The sequence below is a fragment of the Pan troglodytes genome, chromosome 12, assembly GCF_028858775.2.
Source record: "Pan troglodytes isolate AG18354 chromosome 12, NHGRI_mPanTro3-v2.0_pri, whole genome shotgun sequence".
Lineage (NCBI taxonomy): Eukaryota > Metazoa > Chordata > Mammalia > Primates > Hominidae > Pan > Pan troglodytes.
Genome location: NC_072410.2, coordinates 54,350,176 through 54,370,955, shown reverse-complemented (window position 1 = coordinate 54,370,955; position 20,780 = coordinate 54,350,176). Strand labels below are relative to the sequence as shown.

Genomic DNA, 20,780 nt, shown 5'->3' with positions numbered 1-20,780 from the left:
GTTTCTCAAAAACCTGTTTGATGATGGACTTCTTTTTACAGGCTGACTGTGCGATCAGCAGTCAATGTGGAACACCTGTTCTCATGCCTGATGTGAGGCAGTGGCACCCTAGCACATCCCTCCCTGCTTTTTCTGCTTTCCCCTGTGACCTGCAGCGTCAACTTGAGACAACTTTTCTTCTCTGAGCCTGAGTTTCCTTACTCTAAGATAAGGAAAATAATATACTTTCCCTATGGGTTTGATGTGTGGACTCATTTTTGTTGTTGTTTGTTTTGAGATGAAGTCTTTCTCTGTCGCCCAGGCTGGAGTGCAGTGGACCAATCTCGGCTCACTGCAACCTCCGCCTCCCAGGTTCAAGTGATTCTCCTGCCTCAGCCTCCCGAGTAGCTGGGACTACAGGCACACGCCACCATGCCCGGCTAATTTTTGTATTTTTAGTAGAGACAAGGTTTCACCATGTTGGCCAGGCTGGTCTTGAACTCCTGACCCCAGGTGATCCATCTGCCTTGGCCTCCCAAAGTGCTGGGAGTACAGGCGTGAGCTACCATGCCTGGCTGATGTGCAGACTAATTTAGTTTAAAATAAGTAGGCTGAGAAACGCTTGATACAGGGCTTGGCATAGAGAGAAGTAGGCATTCATTTAGTAGTTAACTTTGTTATGCTAACCAGATGGTTCTGAATTTCTTGGCATTTTTATTAGGCATTTCCAGGATCTCAAGAATAATCCTTACTCAGGACAATTTTCACCAACAAGTTTTTCTTGTTCATCTTCCTCTTCCTTTCATCACTTCTTTTTCTCTTTAAAAGAGGGATTTTCTGTATGGTAGTAAGAATTTCCCTTAGATAAATATTCAACCCAACTGTGGTTTTAATAAGTCTCCAGCATTAGCAAGGAATGGGTGGTTTACTCTGCAGTTCCTTATTCTGATCTTCCACCCCAGTGAGGGGAAGAGGATGTGATCATGCGACCGCCAGCAGAAGGGAAATTGTGAAAGCGACCCGCTGTAGAAAAGGCAGCCCACAGCCACCTCAGCATGCAGAGGAGGCCCAGCTGCTGAGAGGAGTTGCCTGAGAGTGACCTTTGCATCTACCTGTCCAGCCAGCATGGAACCAAAGCGGATCAGAGAGGGCTACCTTGTGAAGAGGGTGAGCGAAGGTGCCACTTACCAGGGTGTCAGTGGACATGGGCTGGGGAGACTTGGGTCCAGCTCCACCGGCTACCTGCTCATCTTAGGAATGTTTCCTGCTCAACCAGTTGGGTTGAAATAGGGGAGCGTGGTAGCACATAGAATGTTGGAGTGGGGTTAGGGGAGTGGGGATACTCATCCAGCCCCGGCTTCCTTACAGTTTGATATTACAGGTCTGAGAATTCCAGATGGCAGGGCCTGGAAGGTGGGGATCTAAGCTAACTCCCTCCAGATTTAGAATATCGTTTTTAAGAGGCACACAGATGTGCTCTGTCAGAAGATATACTCCTCTTCTATGGAGGTTTCTTGGAGGGACTATTCATTTTTTATTTAAATTCCCCTTCCCCTCAGTTCTTTTTTTGGGAGGCAAGGGAAAAAAAGTGATTAAAGAGTTGATATAATGATAGAGTAATTACGGCTTATTTCTTGGGCCATCTTCTTGGAATTGACACGTTTAAAAAAAACCTTATCTTTTTTTAATTGGGCTGAAATCTCTTCACTCACAATTCTTAGTAAATTTGCATAATGTGGCATCGAGGTGGTAGATGCACCATTTTAAAGATTAGGGTACTGAAAAAGGCTTAGCCTCCCTGGTGTGCATCATGAAAATTGAATTTTCTTAGTGCTGTTTGTCTTTCTTCGGATGCTGAGTGTGTGCTGTGGTTGTGAAAGCTCCCCGGGATGTGAATTCACACATAGGACTTGGTGTCCTGTGGGCAACACCTATATACACAGATATGCTCACACTAACCTTAGTGAGTGGATTGTTTCAGAAATGAGCTGAACGTAGTGCCTTCCTTCAGGTGCTTAGCTTTTTAGTTGAATGAACAGTGAATGTGAGTCTGTTTTAGGCTACTCATTTGTTTCACGTTTTAGCCTACAATGTTCTACCTGTAAGGGGGGTTAAATAGCACACATTGCTGCCTGCTTCCATTTTGACTTCAGGCTGGAGGGACCCTAGGTCATCTGGCCTAATTCCTTCATTTGCAGAAGAGGAGGCAGACCCAGAAGTCTCGGTGATTGCCCCAAGTCACATGGCTATGACAGTTGTGACCAGCCACTCCTTCTCTGATGCTTAGGTTTCTGATTCATGGCACTGAACTTTGTTCATTACTCCAGCATTTTCTTAAAGCAGATTTATTCCAAGTTAGGATTTGTAGTGTATTTGTGATGGTGAGAGCTATGAGTTGGTACTGGAGAATAAGTGGGCCCTCAGCTGCTAATCTCTGTAGCCAGCTGTGCTTCGAAACATCCTTTGGAAAAGACACACTTATACATAGAAGTGTAAAAGATCACTTGCAATAGGCACCAATAATAATTGGCGAGACCTGGTAATAATTAATATTGACTTATTCCTTTCCTGATCACTTGTGCTAGTATCCTGAGAAGAGCAAGTGAATAGGAACATTTCTGCAAGTTTTTGTTTGTTTTTTTAAACAATTAAAAACATCTTGCAATGAAAATTGCTGTTATAAAGTTTGTATGCTCATATTTTAATCTCCCTAAATTACAAAAATATGAAGACTAAATTTCTAATAAGTGAAGCTGTCTCACTAAAAATGGGGGATGATAGAGTCAGGGTTGTCAAGCATGTGGATTTAAATTAATAAATAGTTTTTAATTAGCGAGAGTAGTTCTCTCAGATTGTAAAAGCCAATCTAGAAAATGTGCCTGGAATTAAATAGTGAAATTTTGTATTGATAGTTTTACAATTTATATCTTCCATAATTTTCATGTTTACAAGTTACATCTTCCATAATTACTGCATTTTTCTCTGGGACCTTTTGAACACTCTGATATAATGCATTAAGATTCTCTCTTTTTTTTTTATTCTTCTAAAACTTTAATTTTAGGTTCAGGGGTATATGTACAGGCTTGTTATATAGGTAAACTCCTGTGACAGGTGTTTGTTGTACAGATCATTTTGTTACCTAAGTACTATGCCTAGTATCCAATAGTTATTTTTTCTGATCCTCTCCCTTCTCTAACCTTCCACTCTCACATAGCCTCCAGCGTCTCATTTGATATTTTAAAGAAATGTTTGGTCCAGAAATATTCCCTTTTTCAGCTGCAGAACTAAACCTAAAGACAGAGTTTCCTAAGAAGGTATTAAAGTTCTTAACTACTTTAGACATTAAGTTTCCTTCAGTTACCTCACGTGTGGGTTAAAAACTGTATATGTCAAGAATCTGACATATAATTGGTGTACATAAGCTGCATAAGACACTGATTATTTGTATCAGCATCAATATATGCTTCAGTAGATAGTGGGGCCTCCCCTAGATGTTAATGGGGATATGTACTGGTTCCTGGGTTGGTTGCCAAATTAATTATGAAGGAAGGGCCATAAAAATCTTTGAAAAGGCTCTTAGAAGCCTTGGCTATGGTTTTTGATATTAAAGCATGAAAAATAATAATAGTGAATCTTCCTCCATTCACCTTTTTCTCTTATGCAGTTCAAGATACCTGGGTAGTAACAGAGAACATCTTTGTCCTGTGTCTTGTTTTATGAAATAATTTTATTGCAGATAAGATGTTTTGGGTGGAAAAAATATAGCATTAGAAAATGCTGGTGCAGGAATTTTGTCAGGTCAGAAATCTTGGGGTCAATAGTGTTAACTGTAAAATGTTTCTGCTTTTCTTCTGTGCAAGATGACTGTTGACATTTCACAATCCAGGTTTCCTCTTTTGCCTCCTGAATAAGATCTCCAAATGAAGACAGTGGTTAAGAGGGGGAGGGAAAATACACGATTCTGTCATTTTCCAGCTTTTTCATTCCAAGTAACACCCATGTCTCTTTGCCTCAGAGTCTTTCACCTTACTTTTTTGTTTTAAAAAAGAGCACCTCTAGCCAACCATGGAGCAGCAAGCTGCTATACGAACATGGCTTCATTTAATCCTAACCACCCTATGTGATCCTCATCTTACAGATAAGAAAACTGAGACTCACAGAGAATAAGTGATTCGTCCACAGTGAAACATGTGGCAAGAGGATGACCTGGGATTCAAATCCCGGACTGCCTAACAGCAAAGCCTACCATCTCATTGATCCCAGGCAGCATCCTGAAAGGCAGGCTTGCCCTGGCCTGCAAAAGAACTCACTAGAGCCAGAGCAAGGCATGAACAAATTGTTTTGTGGGCAAGATTAGGTTTAAAAACCTCAGCCTCCTTTCCTCTCTGTTTAGGGGGTTTCTTTCTGGCCAATAAACATGTTTGGAAGGTACTCGAATACCTACTACTGAATTAGATATGTTCATCATCATAACTGGAAAAAATGAGAGAAGAGCAAATTATATGCTCTGCATAACCTAGACTCCTCCAAGTCATGTCTCAAACCAGCCTAATTCCTAGAGGTTTATGGAGCAAGCTGTTGTTTCCAGGACAACCAACCTCACAAGCACTTGGCGCAGCAGCGCTGACTCAGAAAGTGGCTGAGGGATTTGGATGTCCTTTGAGGCTGGGAGAAAGCATAGGAATCAGGGTGATGGGAAAGGGAAGGGCAAGCAGCAGGGACAGGAAAGGAAAGGGCTGCAGAAAGCTGTGGTAGAAGTGGAAGAGAGCCCGAGAGTCAGGGTCCTGGCCCAGGAGTTCTTTCCTGGATCTACCTTGTCTTCTAGGCAGCATGAAATAATCTGAAGCGATTTGTGCCTACTGATTCATCATCACTGTAACAGCTAACGCATGTGGCGTTTACCCTGAAGCAGGAACAGTTCCAAGCATTTCATGCCTTAATGCATTTATACAGCATACTTAAGACAACTCAACAAAATGGGGACAATTATTATCCTTACTTAACAGATAAGGAGATTGAAGTACAGAGAGGCAAATGGCCTTGTCCAAAGTCACACAGTTAATAAGTGGCAGAGCTGGTTTGCAACCCAGCAGTGTGGCCCCAGTATCACGCAGAGCCTAACCACTTTCTATGTGGCCCTCATGGGCTCGTACTGCAGTGACATTCTTTTCCAAAGCACTGTCACCATGATGAGGGGTACCCAGGGGAACCTTATGCCAGAGCGACTCCACAGTGTTGCCTACAAAACCGTACTCTTTTTTTTTTTTTTTTTTTGAGATGGAGTTTTGCTCTTGTTGCCCAGGCTGGAGTGCAATGGTACGATCTCGGCTCACTGCAACCTCCGCCCCCAAAACCGTACTTTTACCTGTTTCTATGGTCGCCATTTTTCAAATGTATACTACGTGCTGGCCACTGTGGTGAATGCTTTATGTGTATTATCTCATTTAATCTTCACAACAATGTGAAACAGGTGCTTTGTTACCTTCATTTTACAGGTGAGGAGACTCATGCTTGGAAAAATTAAATAAGTTACCTAAGGTTACAGAGCCTGGAAGAGGCAAAATTGAGATCTGAATTTAAATCTAAGGCTCAAGAAGTCATGCTGTTAAGCACTCTCTGTGCCATTTCTGTATTGCTTATTTAATATGTTTTCACTGATAAATTTTCCAACCTGGAAGAGTTCACTTATGTAAAAAATATGCTACTGAATAGACTAGTTCCTTTGCCTTCAGTGAGTTTATATAGGCACAACACAACCATTTGTTTGGGATGTTATGTCAGTGATTTGATGGATCAGATTGGAAAACTAGATGATGTGATTTATGTTGTAGCCAACATAAGGGCTTAATTGAATGCAGCATCAACTTAAAATAACATGTCCCATGGGTGTGCAAGAATAGATAATAGTAACTGACAGTTCTGCTTTAGATACGCAGTTTTGATCACAGTGTAATTTTCCTTTGAATTCCAGCCATACATCGTATGTGAAAAGAGAAATTTGAGGGAAAGGGGAAGTTAAAAGAGATGCCTTCACTTTGTAGGGAGTGTCTGAGAGGGGTTCTAAACACAAATATCCGATTGCCCCAACCCTCAGCCATTGGTTGTAGCTTCTTTCTGTGATGCTGGGTATACACAAGAAGGCACACCTCAATTTGTGCATTCATCACACTGACCTGGAGGTCACTCTCTCCCATGTGAGATTGTGAACTATTCGAGAGCAGAGATAGGGTCTTGTTTATTTTTGTTTTTATTTTTATTTTATTTATTTATGTATTTTGAGACAGAGTATTGCTCTGTAGTCCGGGCTGGAGTGGAATGGTACAATCTTGGCTCACTGTAACCTCCACCTCCAGGGTTCAAGTGATTCTCTTACATCAGCCTCCCAAGTAACTGGGACTACAGGCATGTGCCACCAAGCCCGGCTAATTTTTATATTTTTAGAAGAGACGGGGTTTCACCATGTTGGCCAGGCTTGTCTTGAACTCTTAACCTCAAGTGATCCACCCGCCTTGGCCTCCCAAAGTGCTAGGATTACAGGTGTGAGTACTGCGCTCAGAGTTGCTTAATTTTACATCCCAACAACCAGGCCAGTGTTGAAAGCATAGGAGCCATTCTATCATTATTTGTTGAATGAACGTGTCCCAAATAAAGAAACTTGCCTAAAATAGACTTCATAGAGACCAAAGTAACTTCTTAAGTCTTAAGAAAAAGTAATTTCAACAGGGGTAGTCATTTTTAGATGATCATGTAGAATATATTTCAAAGATTTATTATTATTTTTTGGCTTTCAAGCAAGCCCAAGGGTTGGCAGGGACACCTGGAAATAGAAGACTAAAGGGGGAAAAGAGGGACAGCAGGCACCTTGGAATAGATGTGTAGGATCTCAGGGTAGAAAGAGATGTTACAGATTTAATACAGCTTCTCATCTGCGGCTTGCATTTCTTTTATTCATCTGTTAACAAGCATGCTTGAATACTTCTCTTGTTAGGGAACTCACTAATTACATTTTCTCTCTTAAGTTACGCAGAAAACTGTTTTCCTGAAACCTCCACCGGCTGGGACCTCAAAACAATCCAGGCATTCACACCTGCTCTACCTGTTCCTTTATGGGCTAAAACCTAGTTAGTTCCTCCAACAGTTAGAGAGATGATACCATCTTGGTGTTCTGCTTTGAACAGGCTCTGGTTTACCTGCAGCTTTGAGGTCACTTGAACTTAGTATAGTTCTCCAGGAGCACCTGATAAGCATAGAACTGTAAGGAATAGGTACTATTTAATGAGTGATTACTATATGCCAATTACTGATTTAAGCAATTTACATGGATTGTTTTCATCTCCCAACAAAGCTGAGAAGTAGATATCATCATATCTGCTTGCCAGAAGGAGAGAATGAAGTTTAAAAACTTTCTCAAGGCCACATTACTAGAAAGTGGCAGAGTTGGGATTTGAGCCTGAGCCATCCAGCTCCAGAGCCCATGGTCACCTGCAGGCTATGCTTCGTTTAGAGACAGAATTATCATTTTCCTTGCTTTCAATCTTACACTTCTCTGTATACAACCACAACGAGTTTAGTTTTTTTTTGACAGCCCACATCAAGCTGCTGACTCATAGAGCTCCTTTTTTCCCACATGCCCATTTCCCACACCTTATAAGTCTTTAAAAAATATTATTAAAGAGAAAGGCTGTATCTTATTTAATTTCAATTTGCATTTCTTTGATTGCAGTTGAAGCAATCAATTATGTTTTGTTGGACCCAGCTTTTATTCGTTTGAGAATTGCTTATTTATATTATTTGCCCATTTAAAAAATTGGGAGTGTTGATATATTTCTTATTGGTTCTAAAGAGTTTAAAGAATTAAGGATATTAATTTTTAATCATATGATGATACAAATATCTATGCATTTTCATTTGCTTTTCAGTTGTTGCAGTTTTTTAAATATAGAGAAGTTCATTTTTTTTTTTCTTGAGATGAAGTCTTGCTCTGTTGCCCAGGCTGGAGTGCAGTGGTGTGATCTAGGCTCACTGCAATCTCTACCTCTTGGGTTCAAGTGATTCTCCTGCCTCAGCCTCCCAAGTAGCTGGGACCGTAGGTGTGCATCACCACACCCAGCTAATTTTTGTATATTTTTAGTAGAGACTGGCTTTCATCATGTTGGCCAGGCTGGTCTCAAACTCCTGGCCTCAAGTGATCCACCCACCTCAGCCTCTTAAAGTGCTGGGATTACAGGCATGAGCCACTGCGCCCAGCCAAAAAGTTTATTTTTAATATGGTTAAATCTGCCGTTCTTTATGATTTCTTCTTTTGATGTCATGCAATGTCAGACTCTTAGGTGCTAAATTATACCAGTCCCATGATGATGAACAGGTATTTACCAGAAAACTTCAAATCTGACTCAGCATCCCATTGTGGACATGTACAGGTTTTGGCATATAATGGGTGAAAACACACATATGCTACACACACACACATGCACACACACAGACAGACACACATACACACAGCATATGGATATATATGTGTGTGTATATATATATATCTCCATTGAAGTGAAATAGCTAGCTAAGTGGTCTAAAGAAATCGATACAGATTCCAGAATGACTCAGTGTTATACAAGAACCAAAATGAAAATGACATCTGAGGGGAAGGGAAAAAACATAAAATTGAGAATCAGGAGACATGGATTCTACATTAACTGGTCAGATGTACTAGGCCAATCACTTAACATTAATTGTTCAGATGTGGTAGGCCAATCACTTAACTGGGCCTCCACTTTTTTTTATCAATATGGTGACAGTGTTGGTAGATGATCCTAAATTTCTCTGTCATTTGGACATTCCATAATCACACTTCCAGGTTTGCTCTTGGGTGAGCATCAAGTGGGTTGGGGCCAGAAAAGGAAAAATTTAGGAATGGTCAAGGAGAGGTGCTGCCAGGTTACCCGAGTGAGAAACTGGTAGCTGCAGTAGTGGTGAAGAGGAGAGAAAAACCTCCTCAAATTCCATCATCCTGACCTAACCCAGCACTATCAGGCCTGGAAGGATGTTTAAGCTTTGTAAGTGGTCAGATTTCTCTTGTTTCATAAAGTATCAGCCTCTTCATTGTGCATAATGACCCTGAATCCCAAATGACACATCCTCCTCAGAGTCAGACCCCGGAGGCTGCACTTGATTTAGAAAAGCACAACGTGAAGGTTAGTTACATATGTATACATGTGCCATGTTGTTGTGCTGCACCCATTAACTCGTCATTTAACATTAGGTATATCTCCTAATGCTATCCCAACATGGCACATGTATACATAGGTAACTAACCTTCACGTTGTGCACATGTACCCTAAAACTTAAAGTATAATAAAGAAAATAAAAAAAAAAAGAAAAGCACAAACTCATATTGGACAGTTGGCTCCAGAGGCTTTGTCTACTGAAGGCATGCAATGCCGGCTTATCGCTACTGATGCATCCCAATTTCAAAGTCAAAAGCCCTGAGTGATGATGGCAGTTAATAATCTCAGCTATTCCTGAGGTTGAATATTAAATATTAGGTTTAAAAGGGATTCTGGCAATCATCTAGTGCAACTTTTCATTTCTAGCTCTGAGAACATGTCTTTCTTTTCTTATTTCCAGGTATTTTTAAAATTTTTTATTAAATAGATTTGTCTATGTATTTCACTAAAAGTATATTCTAAATTTTAATACATAGCAGAGTCATATGTTACTCATTCATTTAATAATTTTCCCAAGTTATTTTAAAAGTTAAGCCCACAGAAAAATGAGGAAACTAGTACCATTATTCATATACCATTTACCTAGATTAATCAATTGATAATGGATGGGCACATTTGCTTTGTCTCTCCCTATCTCTGAATTTCTGTGTAAATAAACACACATATCATTTTAGGTTGAGATAGTTGAGAGTAATTTGCAGACATCACGCTACCTCACTCCAAAATACTTCAACATACATCTTCCAAGAAAAAGGACATTTTCCTATATAATCACAATGCCATTATCACATCTAAGAAATTTATTACTGATAAAATGCCATTATCTAATACACCTTTTACATTCAAATGATGCCAGATCACTCAATAATATTCTGCATAGCGGCTTTGAAAATAATCCACGATTCAATCGAGGACAATTCATTGCATGAATATGCTGTTTTTCCAGTGATTAAGTGAGAGAAGTAACTAATGTGGAATAGTTTCCTTCCATAGAAGCAACTTGCAGGGTGGTGTTACTATAATCACTGTATACCCCTCCATGGAGTTAACTAACAGGACCTGGAGTTAACAACTTTGTTTTTTAATTGAAGGATAACTTACAATAAGGTACATGAAGGGTGTCATAATTTTTTACATACCTATACCTCATGTAATCAACACACAGATAAAGACAGAGACATTTCTAGTATGCTATAAAGTTCCATTGTTCCCTTCCTAGTCTATACTCCCATCCTCGGTAACCATTATTGTAATATTTTCTCATAAGCTATGCCTGTTGTTGAACGTCATATGAATGTAATCATACTCTAAGCACATGTTTTGCCTGTTTGCTTTTCACTCATCACCTATGAGATTTATTTATAATGTTCCAGGTACTAGCAGTTCATTTTTTAAAAATTGCTAAGTTGTTTTCCATAGTATACATTTACTGTGTTAATAATGGATTTATATATTATATTATACAGTTTACTTATTCCTTCTCCTGTTGATGGGCATTTGGGTTAGTCTTTGTTTCTGGCTATGATGAATAAAGGTGTCATGAACATTCTTGATGAAACCTTTATGACAATATGCATTCATTTCTCTCAGATCTTTGCCCAGGAGTGAAATTGCTGGTGCAAAGGACATATATGTGTTTAGCTTTAGCATAAAACCACCAGATAGTTTTCCTGCATTGGATGTGATATTCTGCACTCCTGCCAGCTATGTTTGGTACTTCCAGTTATTCTACCTCCTTGTCAAGTCTTATTCTTCTCTGACTTTTAAAATGCTAGGTACTCTAGCAGGTGTGTAGAGGTATCTCATTGTGATTTGAATCTGCATTTTCCTGATAAATAATGATGTTGAACACTTTTTCATAAGCATTTGGATGTTTTCTTTACTAAAGTGCCTGCTCGATACTTTTTGCTCATTTAAAAATAGGATTGTTTGTACTTTTCTTATTGATTTGCAGGAGTTCTTTGTATTCTAGATATGTTTCAGTTGTAAAACAGAAAGGCATTTTACTGGAATTATTTCATGTGTTGGCACAGTGTCTGATCTTGCTCATTTTTAAAAGGGGAAATAATCCAGTGTTCGTCTGGAATAGTTATTCTGCCCATGCAGAAAAGAGATAGGGTATTTTAATTTGGAAAATTATTTTAGTAACTAGAACAAAGGAAATGTTTGGACAAGCAAAGTGATAGTCCCACAAGTATTTATCTTTGCATAAATAGTCTTCCTTTTGGTCAACTGGACCTTTATATAGAGGCCCTTTGTATTTTGAGATAAGCAGCAGGGTCTCTTGGGAACTGGATGATAATTCTATTTTGTGGTAGCCATGACAGGGTGATATCATGGGTTAAAGAATAGACCTTTGCCAAATTCTTCCAAAATATAGACCAGAAATAGAGACTTCCCTGTTTTAATCAGAATGGTCAACTTATTGCTAAAGGGGCAGCTAGCATGAACCCAAACTGAAAACATTTTAAGTAAGGATTTTTTTAAGGGCTACATTAATGTGGATAGCCTCATTCTGGCATTATAGACCTTTTGCAAGTGATTTTCATACAACTTAGCCATGCCTGCACACAAGGCTGCTGTCTGAGTTTCTTTTTGACATTCATATTCAGATAAAATCTGATTAGCCCAAGAGATGGAAGCAACTGCAGGGTGCATGCCACCACTTATGACTGCTTTGCCTATGGGAGACACGGCTGTTGGATCACGACACTTTTCCACTGAGTCCAGCCTCAAGCATCCACTACTACTCAGTCTGAATTGACACTTGAGATAGATTCTACTTGCCATTCTTGAGTTGAACTGAACTCAATGGGCAGGTTTGGGAGCAGAAAACAAACCACATAAAGTCAGCCTGAAATGTACCAGGGGAGCTTATGGGTTGACTGTCACTGTATATACATTTTATCTTAATTAAAAAAAATTCCAGTAGAATGACAGTCCTCCTCTCCCCTGAAGGCATCCTTCCTGCGCAGCCTTGTGCAAATGTGGACCACCTGCCTCCACACTGGCCAAAGCTGAGCTACATATTGTCCTGCAGAGATCTATAGGATCATTTTAGGAAATATTGTCACACTTATTGTGTCTATTTTTATGTTAATCATTTCATTATGTCTTATTTATTCAGTCCTATCTATTAATTGATAATGTGATCTTATTTTTAATTTTTAATTTTTAAAATTTAAATTTTTGTGGGTGCATAGTAGGTATATGTATTTATAGGGTACGTGAGATGTTTTGATACAGGCATGCAATGAGTAATAATAACACCATGGAGAATGGGGTATCCATCCCCACTAAGCATTTATCCTTTGTATTACAAACAATCCAATTACGCTCTTTTAGTTATTTTAAAATATACAATTAAGTTGGCAATAGTCACACTGTTGTGCTATGAAATCGTAGGTCTCATTTATTCTTTCTGTTTTCTTGTTTTTGGTACCCATTAACCATCCCCACCTCCCTGCAGTCCCCCACTTCCCTTCCTGGCCTCTGGTAACCATCCTACTCTCTGTGTCCATGAGTTCAGTTGTTTTGATTTTTAGATCTCACAGATAAGTGAGAACGTGTGATGTCTGTCTTTCTGTGCCTGGCTCATTTCTTTCAACATAATGATCTTTGGGTCCATCCATGTTGTTGCAAATGACAGTATCTTCTCTTTTATGGCAAAGTAGCACTCCATTGTGTATATGTACTACACTTTCTTTATCCATTCATCTGTTGAGGGACACTTAGGTTGCTTCCAAATCTTATCTATTGTGAACAGTGCTGGAACCAACATGGGAGTGCAGATATCTCTTCCATATACTGATTTCCTTTCTTTGCAGTATATACCCCCCAGTGAGATTGCTGGGTCAAATCGTAGTTCTGTTTTTAATTTTTTGAGGAACCTCCAAACTGTTCTTCATAGTGGTTGTACTAATTTACATTCCCACCAACAGTGTACAAGTATTGCCTTTTCTCCACATTCTCGTCGACATTTCTTATTGCCTGTTTTTTGGTTAAAAGCCATTTTAACTGAGATGAGCTGTTATCTCATTGTAGTTTTGATCTGCATTTCTCTGATGATCAGTGATGTTGAGCACCTTTTCATATCACATTTGCCATTTGTATGTCTGCCTTTGAGACATGTCTATTCAAATATTTTGACCATTTTTTGAATGGTTTATTAGATTTTTTTCCTCTAGAGTTGTTTGAGCTCCTGTTATATTCTGGCTATCAATCCTTTGTCAGTTGGGTAGTTTGCAAATATTTTCTGTCATTCTGTGGGTTGTCTCTTCACTTCGTTGACTGTTTCCTTTGCTGTGCAAAAGCTTTTTACCTTGATGTGATCACATTTGCTTATTTTTGCTTTGGTTGTCTGTGCTTATAGGGTATTGCTCAAGAAATTTTTGGCCAGACCAATGTCTTGTAGATTTTCCCCAATATTTTCTTTCTTTTTTTTTTTTTTTTGTTTGTTGTTTTTTTAATTATACTTTAAGTTTTAGGGTACATGTGCACATTGTGCAGGTTAGTTACATATGTATACATGTGCCATGCTGGTGCGCTGCACCCACTAACTCGTCATCTAGCATTAGGTATATCTCCCAATGCTATCCCTCCCCCCTCCCCCCCCCACCACAGTCCCCAGAGTGTGATATTCCCCTTCCTGTGTCCATGTGATCTCATTGTTCAATTCCCACCTATTTTCTTATAGTCATAATGTGATTTTAATTACCACCGTTCATTCCACAAATTATTGATTGAACACCTGACAATATGATGGTGAAGTAAGTTCTTGCCCTCCTGGAACATATAGTTGGGTGGCAATAGTTGACAGGGTGATTTTACACACTTTATATATAAAACATGTGTATACATATGTATTTAAAGATATATACACTGTATAATGTATATGTACATTATTCACATATAAGCATATGGCATGCATTATACACTTATATATACATATTTTATACATGATCTAAATCTAAACTATGCTTTAAGATGGAATTATTATCTCTCTCTTAGAAAACAAAAAGCCATGGCTCAGAAATATTAAACATTTTACCCAAAGACATGTACAGCTAATAAGTGGTTGATATGAGGCTCAAATGTAGGTTCGAGTTTTGACCCCAAATCATAGCATACACTGAAGTATCCTAAATACTTCAAGCATCATTGGATGACATGTCATACAATAATGGAGGAGGCCTGCAAGTCTGAGGCAGGCCGGATTCTTCACAATCCCAAACCTTATTCCACCAGAAGAGAAACCAAAGGGAGGTGTGTTTCCTCACAAATACATTCATGCAGATCCTCAGGGCCTTCAGCTTTCCCATTCATTACTCCACATGGCAACTGGCTAAATATTTTTGACTCTTCCCCATTGGGATGATAGTGATACCAGTTCATTATCATTTTTCCAAGAATAGAGAGGATGAAAACTCAAAGCATGGAAGACATTCATACATGGCCATCTGTCAAGATACTTAATAATACAACCTCTCATTTGTAGAGCACATTCGAACTTATAAAGTCTTATCCAAATTATTTCATTTCATATGTGCTAGAAATCTCCGAGGTAGTCATTCTTATCATTTTAGTGCTGGGAACTGAGCCTTAGAGAGGGCAAGTGGCTTACACAAGTGTGAGCAGTAAGAAAGTCATAGAACCAGCTGGGCGCGATGGCTCACACCTGTAATCCCAGCACTCTGGGAGGCTGAGGCAGAAGGAAGACTTGAGATCAGGAGTTCAAGACCAGCCTGGCCAACAGGGTGAAACCCTGTCTCTACTGAAAAAAATAACATAAATATTAGCTGGGTGTGGTTGTGCACACCTGTAATTCCAGCTACCTGGGAGGCTGAGGTGGGAGAATTGCTTGAACCTGAGAGGCGGAGCTTGCAGTGAGCTGAGATCATGCAATTGCACTCCAGCCTGGGTGACAGAGAGAGAACCTGTCTCAAACAAATAAAAATAAAAATAAAAATAAAATAAAATAAAGAGACAGAGAGAGAGTGCTTGAGCTAGATCATCTAAGATTCAGCCAACCATCTCAGCAGTGTTACCAGAGCTTGTAAGTGAAGGCAGATTTGGGGTAAAATCAGCTTTTATTTATATGTGTCTTCAGTGAGTCAGATTAGTTGGTTTGCAAGCCATATTTTGAAAACCACTAGGCTTTAGAATATTTAATTCTTTCTCCAATTCTGACTAACCCTCCCAAGAATTGAAATGTTCTAAAACCCTGAAAAATGAAAACCCTTCCAACCGAACACCAATAATTATCATTTTTATATTTTTCTCCTCAAAATAGGCAGTTAAACATGTAAAAATAAATACAGACTTCAAAAAAAAAAAAAACTATACTCTAAGATCATGTGTCAGATGTAGTTTCAGAAGCAAGATCTGCCTGCCGGCAGTTCTTACACATAGTGGGGGTGAGAATGTTTCTATGAGGTGGGTCCTTTGTGGTTCTTAATGGTGTGAACCAGCCATGAAAAGGGAGGTGCAGGGGAAATCATAGCAGGAAAGGGTTTGGGTGGGGGTGAAGTAGATAATAAGAAGGATTGGTTGCTCTTTTCAATGAAGTGTGATAGCTGCTAGCATTTGGGAGTTTGGGAAATGATCTTCTTTTGTATTATTTTAATGAACATCCCCTGTGTGCTCAGTATCATGAACCAAGGAAAGTACCTGATAATGTAATTGCCATGGAGAAGGAAAGATAACCATACTGAAGACAATTAAAGAACTATATGAGGAAATATATAACAAAGTTCCAGGATGTATGGCACAATCAGTGAGAAAAGCAGGAGGCACCCCTGAGATCAGAGTGGGTCTGTGCAGTTCGGGAAGCCTCATCAATGAGGTGGCTAAGCTGAGCCTTGAAGGATAGGGAGAGGTTAGGCAAGGTGAGAAAGAGGAGAGGGCAGAGTTGTGGAGGAGTATTCCAGAGAATGGGGTTGGCTTGAGCAAAGAGCCGGGAGTAGAAATGAGAATGGCTCCCCAAGTAGCCACTGATTTGAGAGGATTTGTGTTGAAGGAACAGAGATGATGTCACCAAACATTTTAAAAACCAACTGTAAGTAAATATAGAATCTTTCCTGTTAGGAAGAAAATACAGTTTGCAAAGAGCCCTGTCCATCTCAGCTCTTTTGGTTGTCATTACAGGGGAGCGTGTTCAATACGTGGAAACCCATGTGGGTTGTATTGTTAGAAGATGGAATTGAATTCTATAAGAAGAAAAGTGACAACAGCCCCAAAGGAATGATCCCGCTGAAAGGCAGCACTCTGACTAGCCCTTGTCAAGACTTTGGCAAAAGGATGGTGAGTTGACATCATGAGCTGCCGTGAACCCCTGGTCAGGCACTCAACTTTTGGTGCAAGCATTGCCTACAATGTGGGTGGTGCTCCTTGGGCTGGTCCCTCTCATCACCACTCAAATCCCTGGCATTTGGGTTTCTCTTGGCTAGAAGAGGTTTAGGCCAATGGCCTCTGCTTCATGAGGGACCCCAAGCCCTTGAAATAAGTCATTTCTAATGGGATGTGTTTTGATTTTCAGTTTGTGTTTAAGATCACTACGACCAAACAGCAGGACCACTTCTTCCAGGCAGCCTTCCTGGAGGAGAGAGATGCCTGGGTTCGGGATATCAAGAAGGCCATTAAATGCATTGAAGGAGGCCAGAAGTTTGCCAGGAAATCTACCAGGAGGTCCATTCGACTGCCAGAAACCATTGACTTAGGGTGATTTTCTGTGTTTATTTCTCTTTACCCATTCCTTCTGAAAGACACAAACATAGCAGATCCTGCTCCAAGGCTTGCTTTGACCACCTCTGATGTTGTATCCACTCTGCCAGGTCAATACTGGCACTTGGTGTACTAAAATGTTTACCTGGGTCTGAAGGAGTGATCCAAGGCCTACTAGCTGAGGAGAGGAGGCGAATGGAGTACAAATTCCCTCATACTGGGTACCAGAGAGAGAGAGAGAGAGAAAGAAACATCATCATTGCATTTATAACATAGCCATAATAAGTCAGTCTTGAAATAAAGCTTTAGGATCTTTAGGTAGAAAGGAAAAAGCAGGGGCTATGCATCCAAGCAAGCAAGGTTTCAAGTTCAAGTTCATTCATTTACACACTCAGGAAGGGCCAGCCAGGGTAAACACCCATCCTGGTGGAAGCCATTTATGTCCTGACCCAGTTTAATGGCCGCCGATGTTGGTTGGCTTGGAATTGCAGGTGATAGTTGTAGACTAAAGGTGGTCAGAGGCCAACAGGAAGATCTAGCTCCTGACAGAGGTTGGGAATGGGATTTCTTCCTTCCTGAGTATCTCACATCTTTGGTCACATGAGCCCCTTTCTCTAGGAGTCACTTTCTTCTTGGTAGTTTTGCTTTTTTGTTGAGCATTCCCTGAAGCAGGAGCCCTGTTGAGAAGAATCCCATGCCAGCTGCTTAAAATGTCCAACAAGAATTTTGTTTTTATGGAGGGTGGGGTGGGGAGAAGCACTGAGAGGAGCCTAAAGACATCCCTTCTGCACTTCTGCATGACGACACAAGACTTGGCATGGCACAGGAGTTTGACAAAGTTTGTGAACTGAGCTGAGTGAGACTCAGCAGCCTCCTTCACCACAAAAGCTTTTTGGCAAAGAGCTCCAAGGAGGCACCTAGTGCAGCTGCAGCTGCTGATGGGGGCCATCGAGTGACCACAGTCCTGGCCAGTGCTGTCAGAACTAAGTGGGAAAAATGCTCGGGCTATAGGGAGCCACAGGCTACATGGAAGGGGCCTTCTGTTTTGTTGCTTAGAGCTTCTCTCGTAAGGCTATCTTTGATGTATTACTTCAAGGACAAAAATGAGAACTTCTCACCATTTTGCCTTATATCTCATCATTTTAAAGATAAGACATATGCTTAGTGGAAGCATTCACTTTCTTAAAGGCAAATGTCTACCACAGATGGTCCCTTGAAGAGCATTAAAGAATTGGGATATGAGGATTGAGGGACATTAAAGATGTAGAATGTGTAGAAAATGGACCCTAGGAACCTTTCATCTTTGACCTCTAAATTGGGGCAAATTTCCATCCCAGGCACCAATAATTAAATCAACAAAGAGCTGAACAAATTTAAGAGAATTTAGGAGACGTTAAGTACCTTCCAGCATTGCTAAACGCTGTGCAGGCTACAGAGTTATGCAGATATGAATGCTGCCCCTCCACTACTTATGATCTGATGGAGGGAGATTAAGCTCAGGGGATACCTGGGGTGGGGGAGCTTGTGCTCACCTCCCAGAGAGAATTTACCATTCTGAAATGTTCCCCACTCATCCAACTGGGTTTTTTGTTTGTTTGTTTGTTTGTTTTTTTATCTCTGTGCAGTGCCTTATATTTGTCCATGAAAGACACTGAAAAAGGAATAAAAGAACTGAATCTAGAGAAGGACAAGAAGATTTTTAATCACTGCTTCACAGGTAAAAGCACTTGCAGGCCTGAAATAGGGCAACTGGGAAGGCGATATGGAGTCCTCCTTCGGCCTCGTCTGTGAGGTGGGGGTATGAAGTATGGGGGTTGGAAGGGGTCCCAGAATGCAGCCTGGTGAGCCTGAGGATGAAGCTCCTACAGAGTGAAAATAGAAAGAAGTTTGTTGTTCAAGCTAACGATTTTGTTCAAGCTTTATTTGTTCAAGTTAACATTTGTTCAAGCTAACGTTCCAATCAAAGGATTTTTTTTTTCTCAATAAATGGCATTATGTTGAGACTTGCTAGAAATAGACACAGAATTGGATAAGATGCAACCCTTACTACGATAAACAGGGATTAAGGCATACAATGTAAGTTTTAAATGACAATATTAGGGCTACCAGAGGCTGCACAGGGTCAGGTATTAAGTGTTATGAGTTTAGGTAGTATGGTGTAGTGGTTAAAAACATGTCCTTTAGAGCCAGACCACCTTGGTTCAAATTCTGGCTCTGCAACTTACTAGTTATAAAACCTTGGCTCAATAACTTAGCCTCTCTGTGCTTCACTTTCTCTGTCTATTTAGTGGGGATAATCACAGTGCACCTACCTCATAGGCTTGCCATTATGTGTGTAGAGTAGTGCCTGGCACACACTCAGTGCTATATGGTGCAAGCTCAAGTGGTTATTGTGTTTTAAGTGGTCACATGTCTGTACAACCAATTCCAGGGGTTCAAAAAAAGAGAAAGAGCTCAGGGGTTGATGGGATGAATAGGAGGTGGTACCCAAATTTGACCCTGAAAGATGGGTAGAATTTCATTAAATATTTACAGGAGGATTTTTGATGAGGAGCCAGGGCAGAGGATGAGCAGAGGATGGGCAAAGGATGGTGAGGACAAAGTTATGAGGCAGACATATGCAGAATATGCATCTAGAAAAAGAAACTAACCAGCCTAGTAGGGCTGACGGTTCATCAGGGGGAGCAAAATGGGATGTACAATTTGGTACTAAGTTTGTCAGATACCAGGCCTGGCTTTCTTATGGTGACAGGAGAGATCAAAGGAAGAAAACTCTGAGCTGATACAGCAAATGTGGAATCTAAGAGGATGTGCCATCAACAGATAATCCATGAAATTGGTCCAGGTCAGGATCAGCAAGGCTAAGGGGAAAAGGCTTTGATCACTGACGATGAGATAGTCCCCCGTGGGAATAAGCCTCAGAGTCAAGGCAGCAGCCCAGCATCAGACAAGGCAGGGCTGAGATTTGGGATCAAGACACCAAGCTGTGGGTGGTGGTATGAGAAAGTGACAAGAACAAGGGAAGTTCCCAACTCTATCAGGACCGAGGTCACTGCAACAGCCTTGGGCAAAGGGAACAGGAGGGCATTTCAATGTAGACTTGGGCACCCAATCCAGGTCAGACTGATTTCCACTGTAATGTGTTACTGAGTCCCAGACTATTGGGCTGGTTTTTTTCTTCTTGTTCTCCTTCTCCTTCTCCTTCTCCTCCTTCTTCCTCTTGTTCTTATTCTTCTTTTCTCCTTTTTCCTCTTCCTCTTCTTTTTATTTGAGACGGAGTTTCACTTTTGTTGTTCAGGCTCACTGCAACCTCTGCCGCCCGGGTTCAAGCGTGATTCTCGTGCCTCAGCCTCCTGAGGAGCTGGGATTACAGATGTGCACCACCATGCCTGGCTAATTTTTGTATTTTTAGTAGATTCAGGGTTTCACCATGTTGGCCAGACTGGTCTCAAACTTCCAACCTCAGGTGATCTGCCTGCCTTGGCCTCTCAAAGTGGCCTGTAATCCCTAAGATTACAGGTGGGCTAGTACTTCTTAAATCCTTCTTGTTGAAGGCCAGGGTGGGTTTTGGACATTTCTATGGGTGGAGCCTTCATGGGGGAGTCAGGTGGCCTCGGCTGGGAGATGAAGGCTGTAGCAGAGACTGGGACCCAGCAGTGCTGACACATGATGGAAGACCTTAAATGTCCAATGACAGGCAGACTAGACCAAACTTGTCTTTCAAGCTTCAGCATGCCTCACTGAGTGAGCATGGATGCAAGGGTTAGAACACTTAAAAGTGACAGCCCAGAGCAGTTGTAACTTTGGCCTAAGATCACTCAGATTCCCTGAGCCTTAATTTTCTTATCCTTAAAA

At 40.6% G+C, this 20,780-nt stretch overlaps 1 protein-coding gene across 1 annotated transcript in view; it reads left to right on the top strand.

The window, feature by feature from the left end:
- The first annotated feature begins 330 nt into the window (after positions 1-330).
- The window catches only part of PLEK (pleckstrin), a 33,025-nt gene continuing 12,575 nt past the window's right edge, over positions 331-20,780 (top strand). The window contains exons 1-4 of the mRNA XM_515524.9: positions 331-1,146; positions 16,350-16,505; positions 16,741-16,922; positions 18,551-18,642. Of these exons, the coding sequence (XP_515524.3) occupies positions 1,105-1,146; positions 16,350-16,505; positions 16,741-16,922; positions 18,551-18,642 (472 nt within the window). The 5' untranslated portion in view covers positions 331-1,104. The remainder of the gene's footprint in view (positions 1,147-16,349; positions 16,506-16,740; positions 16,923-18,550; positions 18,643-20,780) is intronic.